Here is an 8,303-nt window from a genome sequence, read left to right as displayed (position 1 = left end):
AACTTCAGTTTCCTGGGCCTAGCTGTTGATGATCTCTGCTGGGATCCTTTTCTACTTCTCAGCCACAAGGTGGGGAGGAGGAGACCAGCCACAGTGATGAGAGTAGCTGTGTGGTTGTTATGGTAATGCTCCTGCTCACGTGAAGGGGGTAACATATGATCTGACAGCTGCTTCACTTGCAATCTTCAATTGCCCATGAGAGATGGGGAAAAAGCAGTCATTGCTTCCTCATACTGATTGCGTCTATAGGAGAAGGCCGGTTGGTGAAGAGCTTCCTGAGAGCTGTTTCTCCTGCCTAAGTTGAGGGAAGGCGAAGGCAGAACAGCTGAAAAGAAAAGGTGAACAAACAGGTGGATTTAAGAGAATGCAGAGCTCTCAGGAACTCTTCCAAAAAATCTGTTTCCGGACCCCAAATGGGGTTGGTCTGGGATGGTAGAGAGTTTCTCCTCCTGGTGAGGTCCAAGGTTGATTTGGTCTTACTATTAAGAGCAGTTTTTACCCAAGATGTAAAGATTAGTCTCTATACGTGTGGGAGAGAAAGGATTTTATTTTCTACACAGTTTGAACATCTCTTGCAATATTTTGTGTTGTCAATACCTAGGTTGGAATTCAGAAAAGGAAAATAAGATTGTTCTAAGAACTATGTGCAATTTCCTATTTCTCCAGGTACAATGAAACAAGAACAGATAACAGGACATGACTTTTGAGAGCTTCCTGTGCCCATTTCTCCCTCCTGGCCCACTCTGGTCGGAATTATGGTGGGCTTTTCCTCCCTGCCTCTCTCCCTTCTTCAACACTCAAAATGAAAAATAATAATAATGTATTGCTTCTTTACCCATAACCAGCTCTTCTCCTTGCTGAAAGTGTCTTTCAAAAATTTAATTCCATTATATTAAAAGCTCCTGGACTCCACCCTCACTTCGTGTAATCATAACAACCAAATCTTGTTATCTCTTTGGTTAAAATAAAACACGCACATACACACGCATACACACACAAAAGCAACACACTGCCCAGTATGCTCCTATTTCGGCCCGTGGTGTCTGGCGCAAAAGTGTCTTTTCAAGAAGGAAGCATTGGTGATGAGCTGTCTGCTCACTGGAAGTTGGATGTTTCTTACTTTCCCCCCTCCACTCTCCTTCTCTCATACAGTTGTTGCTGGTCCATATTGAAACAAGAGAGGGGAAGTCTCTTTGATCCGGACATAGAACCTCCCATCAGGCCAAGCTTTTTGGAGTGAGAGGGGCAGGAAGTCATTTGGAAGCCACTGCTCAACATCATCTGACACGAACACTAGTCCAAAGTGGCCCAATTGTTCTTCACTGTAGCAGAAAGCATCTGTATTTCCCAAGACATCGCGTGAGACTTCGTTCATCTCCTGCACCACCAGCTTCACCACGTCTTCTGCTGACATCTTGTTGGTGATATGCAGCTGCGCAGAAATAAAGGTAAGTAAGAAAGAGGAAGGACGAACAAAGATAAGGTATTCACAAATAAGCTGGCTCCTTTGGGAGAAGAAACCCAAAGTATTGAGAAACTAGCTTTTCTCCATTTTCAAAGAATGTCCTATGAAGGCTAAGCTATTGTCAAGAATAAGATCTTTAAAAAAAAAACTGTACACAAGCCTGATGGAATCTGGAGGGCTGATTCAGTTTGAGATCAGCACATGGTATTGCTATCCACAGGCCTTCTTGACAAATAGGGAAAGGACTTGGCATGTCAACAGGAGCAGAATATGAAAGGTGTTGCATTGATGTGGCACAAGGGTCTGATAACTCTTTTTGGTAACATAACTAGTGGGCAATAAGGACTGGAACGTGATGACTTGGAAGATTAGGAGACATCAGTAAATTAGGTCATTCTTTCCTGCTCCCAAGTCAGTGGCAAGGGATGAAGGGAGCAGCAAAGATGGAGATCTTAACTGCATTCAAAGAACTATGTCATGACAATCAGCAGGACACCATCACTCAATAGTGAGAGGCCAGGTTTGGCTTTCTCAGGCTTGAGTCAAGTTAGGCCCCATGTCAGTCCAGACCACTACAATCAAGAATGATACAGGGGATATGACTGCTCTGGAGACCCCTCCATTCTCCCCAATAAAGATTGCCTCTAGACCATTCTACCGAGATCATTTATTTGATCTAACAACCCCAAAAGTAGTCCCTATGAAGCCATTCCCTCTTATGCTAACAAAATATCACGTAGTGGATATAATTTGCCATTCTTCCCTTTTTATCTTATTCTGGTGCAGAGAATATAATAGAGAGGCTGCCCCTGTGTCCATATTGAATGGATAGAGGGAAGAGGGGGTCTGGTTTGTGGGGTCAAAGCAATGTAAATTATCTCCCCCCATTTAGCCCCCCCTCCTCACTAGATTGGAATCTTTAAAAGCTCCTTGTTCCAGTGACCATGAAGTAGTCTTAACAATATCTATGACAGTGAGGTTTCTTGGTCCACAATTTGAACCAATGAAATCACCTGGGTGTGGGACGGAGATTAGACATTTGTTTCTATCATTATGTCCACCGTTTCCTGGTGCACTCATATTCCTACACCCTGAAGGCTACACTGTTCTTACCATAACATGTTCTAATCCAGAGCATAGCTGTCTATCCCCAGTTTATTGCATTTGAAAATCTGATTCTATTTATACATCATTAAGTCCTTAGTTAAGAGCATCAGAATAGACATGAAGGAAAGCATGATCAAAATTTACAGTATCCTAAACCACATTCAAATGATATTGGGAAGCAAAGGATTGAATTTAATTGATGTAGGAATGGTCATTGTTTTCTACAACGGGAAATAAATATACACAATTTTCTGCTTGGGAATAGGTCACTAGATGCTTCTATTAGTCAATAGGTGTTGGAAGCAGGAATTTTATGTTTGTGGGGAATCTCAGGGTGTCCTGAATATACAACATCTACAGGGCACATTCCCCCCACAACATACTGTGTTTGTCCTCCATCATTGCCCATTGTGTAGCAACACCTGGCATGTGTGAAACTAAGAATCTGACAAAAAGATACCCGCCATTACAACTTTGTTTCTTTGTAATGGGCTCACCAAGTTCAGAAGCAAGATTGGAAAGGAGCTATCTGGATGCATTTTCAGATCACAGGAGGTGATGAACAGAATTCTGATTTTACCTTGACAGTTGTCTCCTCGGAGAGCCCTGTTTCATACTGAGGGCACACGCGTAAGGTGAAGGAGCCTGGTGCCTTGCCCCAGTTTGCTACATGTCCTGGCTCAGGTGTCTCCTGGAAAGTGCGAGTCCACTCCACGGAGCGTGTCCGAAAAACAGGCTCAGTGCTCTCCGCAGCCCAGCCATGCTTGGGGCTGAACGTTGACTCCGTCCCAAATCTTGCAGGGCTGCAATGGCCTGCAGTCCTGCTTTCTGTCGGGGAGCTGTCAACTGAGCCAGGGCAAGACTTCCTGGCCCCATGACAGAGAGGTTTAGGGAAGTCCAGGCTGCTGGTGCGGACACAGTAGGCCTGCCTCTTCTCTGTGATGCGCAGCAGTTCTATTTGCCGGCTAGGGAGCACAAAGTCACTATCGTAGAGCTCTGGGGGAGGCCGGGGCTCCTCTGGAGGAATTGGGGGCGTCTTTAACTCATGACTCTGTAGGACATCAGGGGCACTGTCCCTGAAAGGGCGGGGATTTCTTCTTCCACAGCATTCAGGTCCTGAAGAAGAGTAAACGAGGTCAAGCTCTCTGGGGCTCTGGGCCCTGCTGGAGTCATAGTCACTGTCGGTAGCTAAGAATACTTCCGATGAACCCTCCTCATCTGAGATTCCATGTGAATCTGCAAGAATAAGATAAAATGTTACTTCTTCATTCTTATCAAGAAAGTCAGCTTCAATGTCATTTTAAGTGTTTCTCTAATCACCTTTGACTCCCAGTTTAGAAAAGCGTACAAGGTAAGGAAGTTGCAGTATGTACTATCAAACAAGTGGCTTGGGTGAGCATATTACCCCAACATTAAAATCACTCCACTGGCTGCCAATTAGTTTCCGGGCAAAGTACAACGTGTTGGTCATTACCTTTAAAGCCCTAAATGGTTTGGGTCCAGGCTACCTGTGGGATCGCCTTCTCCCATACAGTCTGCCCCGCACACTCAGGTCCTCTGGGACGAACTGACTTCAGTCAGCTAAAACTAAGCTGACATCAGTTTCCCAGAGGACCTTTTCTTCTGTCGCCCCCAGATTGTGGAACGGCCTGCCGGAGGAGATTCGTAAAATTAACACTCTCTGTGTGATTTTAAGGCAGCTTTAAAGACTAGCCTTTTCCGGCAGGCCTATCCAGATCAATGTTAAATCATGAATTTTTAAGATGTATTGATTCCTGTTCTAATGTTGTTCCCTGCCTCGATCCAAAGGGAGAGGCGGGTAAGAAATGAATTTATTATTATTATTATTATTATTATTATTATTATTATTATTATTATTATTATAATATCAGGAGAGTGGAGCCTCAAGAATAAGCAGATGTCTTACTTTCCTGATGTGAATCATTCAAGATGCACCCATTTAATTGGCCACCCTTGAGCCCTAGCAAAGAGAACTCCATATCTAAGGAACTGCCACCATCAGTAAACATATTAACACATATTAAAGTCCATTAAGATTAGGGCTCACTTTGACACAAAACAACTATATTTCCCCTGCCCTTTTTTGCTCCTAAGGAAAAAATCCTACCTTAAAATGGACAAAAACTTCGAATTATTGCAAGAACTATGATTTCACCATCAGCTACGTGTATGGACTTTCTCTTCTATAAACATTTAAAAATATACAAAGAAGCATTTGGGTGCTACACGCAATACGGACTTTGTAGGATGTTGCCGTACTTAACTTTCTCCTTATACTGCTTATTAGTTCTCTCCTACTCTTTCAAAAGCACTATTAGCCAAGCCTGTACAACTTAACACCCATGGATCAATTGTAGCCCACTCTTTGACTGTTTGTGGCCCTGGGGTATTCCAAATGTCTACCATTTACAGGCTGGTTCCATGTCTTTGTAGGAGGACCTGCAGCCATCATAGACCTAGCAGCAATGGGAGTGAGAGAATGCCTGCATAACATCCTGTGCTACTTCTCTTCTTGGATTTGGAGGTATGCAATGGAGCTGGTACTACTTCTTCTAGCTAGACAGTCATACCATACAGCCACCATACACCTGATACTCCTTCAATATAATTGTGGTACACATAACATATTTTTAAGTGTACTTCTATAAAAGAAATGTGTGAATGAGACAAAGCCTGCATTCGGACGACACAATAGTCAACCCTGTGTTAATAGTCCAGTCCATGGGTGACTATTACCATGTTGCATGGGGGGTACCATGAAGTAGACTATTAACACAGGTTGACTGTTGCTTTTGCTCCTCCCCACCGGATGGCAGCGGCACTGGTTTCCGCTTTCCATATCAGGACACTGCGAAGAAAGTCGCAGGAGAAATGTCTGCTCCTTCAGCACAAGGAACTCCTGCGTCTTTCTCCGTGGTGTCCCAATATAGAAAGCGGGAACCAGTGTCGCCACCATTCGGTGGGGAGCATGGGGCAGGCGGGCGGGTGGGAAGGAAGATGAAGGAGAGCTGCCGCCTAGGCTCTGTCCTCCACCACGTACACTTTCCTTACTGGTAGGTATAGAATGCACGGAGAAGGATGCTGTCAGAAGAGCGTCAGCCTCCACCACACCCTCCTTCGCCATTTGTACATCTCACGACGGCATGAAGGAGAGAGAAGACTCCTTTGCACCGTCCCGAGATGCATAAATGGCAAACAGAGTGCAGGATGCAGGCGGACTCCGTAAAGTGCTGTCGAACGGGGACAGGGGACGCCAGGAACTTCTGCCGCTTCTTGAGAGCGGCAGGACATCCTAGCATCTTCCATCCGCACTCTCCAGCACTATGCAGAGAACAATGGCGGGGCCCAGGAGGATGTTCTTGGCAGAAGGTTATCTCCCAAGGTTTGATGGTACACGACAAGCCGTGGGAGACATCCTTCGTCCCACTCACCCACCCCCGTGGAGGGGTAAAGCAAGGGACATGCATGTCCCTGGGAACACATGACGCACTGCGATTGGCAGTGACCCACCCAGGGACGTCATGTGCATATCCTGGGAAGCGCATGAGGAGCGACCGATCGTGGCACCTCTGTATCAGCCATAGAAATGCTCATAGAAAAACACAATGAAAACCCACCAGAGTTGAGCTTGCGGCTTGTTTCAGGAGATGGGGTAGGTGAGGGAAGGAAGTCCATGTGGGAAGAAGTTGACTGAGTTTTCTCCTTCAGTGTAGCACTGGATTCCTCAATGAACCACAAAAGTGGGATGCCGCAAGATGGCTGCTTATACCGGGCATGCTGTAGGGCATCCATCATCCAACGCATTTCCCGCCAAATCTCCTCCATTTGCTGTCCAAGACAAAGGCACAGAATCGGATTCCCTTTTTTCTTGGCAAAGAAAAATTACCTTTAGGAGGGCTGCAGCTCAGTGTAGGCTAGCCCTGAGTACCCGCCACTGCACATGAGAAGAGCTTCTACACACATATTGACATATGTGCTTAACACAATGGAATGTCTGGGCCCAAACAGGATCCCTACTCTCACAAAGTACGTTGGTATGTGCATAGAGCCCATTCTCATATGCAGAAGGCAGGGGGCCTGGCTGATGGGCTAGCCCTTGCAGCTCACCTCATGCATTCCTTGAACACATGGGGGAGGTTTTCTGAAACCCTTTATATTGTGACCGGTGTTCTTGTTCACCCCAGACTGCAATTCATTAGACTCCCAGGGTGCTGTGCTATCAGTCCTGTGCTGTGCTGTGCTATCAGGCTATGGTTCATTTATTGGTTACATTCTAAATGGGAGGCTCCTCCTAGGATTTGCTTAATTCTCACAGCTTCTCCTGTAATCATCACTTTGTACTTGCACGATTTCAATGAATGCAAGATTCTGCAAAGAACTGCTCCAAGCCCATAGCAGAAGAAGAACCAGAATTCTCTTTTTAAAAAAACACCCAGCACCTATTTTCGTATGTGGTGGAAGTGTGAACACATACAGAAGTTTTAGCAAATGGTGTTTAAAGAGATAAATGAAATAATTGGATGGAACTTAGAGGTATGTCCAAGTATAGCATTGTTGTCAATGTATGAGAAGGTCAATTGTACGCAAGCTAGTAAAGAATTAATAACTAATCTACTGACAGCAGCTAGACTGATGATTGCCAGGAAGTGGAAGGAGCAAGGTGATCACCAAATAGAAGAATGGTACAAGGAAGTTTGGGATATTGCTATCAATGATAAGCTTACGTGTAGTATCAAAGTTAAAAAAGGAGTATCAAAGCGAAATGACTTTGAAGAGATATTGTGGAGTTTGTGTTAATAAAGGGGAAAGGGTGCAAACCTTCACAAGAATCCTTACAATTTTGGAAAGGAGAATAAGGGTCCCGGGGGTGGGGTGCACTCCTTATTAATCATTATTCATTAGTATTTCATTATAAACATTAGGTATTGTTGTTAGTTAATTGTGTTATGTTAGTTTATTATCATGGTATTTTAAGTCGATGTATTGTCATTGTGTTATAAAAATAAAAAAATCACCCCAGCAGTTTTAATTCCCTCATACCTCCTTGCCCTTTCTATCCAAACTTCCAGGGAGGCAGCTTCAATTGAGGGGACAAATTGAGACTCTGCTGGAGACACGTACAAGGCACCTTTCCACAGGTACAAGCAACTGAGGTATTAACTTAGATGGTGAGCATTGCACACACAGCTTTTTCTACTCACCCTCTGTAACATACCTGCATATAGTCCTGAACTTGCTGATGCCTCTGCTTGGCAGTAGTTAGTTCTGAGTCTGAGAAGGCCTCCCTGAGGCTCTGTTGGGAGAGGAGTGACTCTAGCTCCAAGAGTGCAGACACTTGGCAATACTGACTGATGAACTCATGGTCATAAGTGAAAAAATGAACTGGAAAACAAAGAGGGAAGGCAGTCAGATTTCAGCTGGGGAGGGGGGCATCACAGAAGTAGATCTCATAATAGCCAACAGAACTGGTGCTACATTCAGTGGAAAAGTGCACTGCTGCATTTAGTCAAGCGATAGACAATGATCTCACGATCAAGTTGGCCATTCTCCATCCCAGGTGGTATTCACTGCCAAGAAAAGTGTTTATTGGTAATGGCACACAACTTGACCAATTCAAAGCTTGGTCAAACACTAATTAACATGATGCATCTACTATTCTCTCCCTGATATGTTTTGTTGATCGAGTGAAAAACACACATAAATATGGAAT

The 8,303-nt window shown here is 44.6% G+C and overlaps 1 protein-coding gene and 1 long non-coding RNA gene across 3 annotated transcripts in view; one reads left to right on the top strand and one right to left on the bottom strand.

Annotated features, from left to right (window-relative positions):
* Nucleotides 1–533: 533 nt before the first annotated feature.
* LOC134410191 (ankyrin repeat and fibronectin type-III domain-containing protein 1-like) overlaps nucleotides 534–8,303 on the bottom strand; it is a 328,172-nt gene continuing 320,402 nt past the window's right edge. For both annotated transcript variants that reach the window (XM_063143337.1, XM_063143339.1), the window contains 4 exons: nucleotides 7,809–7,975; nucleotides 6,211–6,421; nucleotides 3,153–3,808; nucleotides 534–1,432 (listed from right to left, as the gene is read on the bottom strand). In XM_063143337.1, the coding sequence (XP_062999407.1) occupies nucleotides 1,145–1,432; nucleotides 3,153–3,808; nucleotides 6,211–6,421; nucleotides 7,809–7,975 (1,322 nt within the window). In that variant the 3' untranslated portion in view covers nucleotides 534–1,144. The remainder of the gene's footprint in view (nucleotides 1,433–3,152; nucleotides 3,809–6,210; nucleotides 6,422–7,808; nucleotides 7,976–8,303) is intronic.
* On the top strand, nucleotides 1,361–7,832 carry LOC134410194 (uncharacterized). The gene is made up of 3 exons (XR_010026250.1): nucleotides 1,361–1,448; nucleotides 5,027–5,117; nucleotides 7,663–7,832. It is a non-coding gene; the product is annotated as an uncharacterized LOC134410194 (long non-coding RNA).

This window comes from Elgaria multicarinata, chromosome 17 (genome assembly GCF_023053635.1).
Source record: "Elgaria multicarinata webbii isolate HBS135686 ecotype San Diego chromosome 17, rElgMul1.1.pri, whole genome shotgun sequence".
NCBI classification, from domain to species: domain Eukaryota; kingdom Metazoa; phylum Chordata; class Lepidosauria; order Squamata; family Anguidae; genus Elgaria; species Elgaria multicarinata.
The sequence above is the reverse complement of the archived record's forward strand: the minus strand, read 5'-3'. Positions and strand labels throughout refer to the sequence as shown.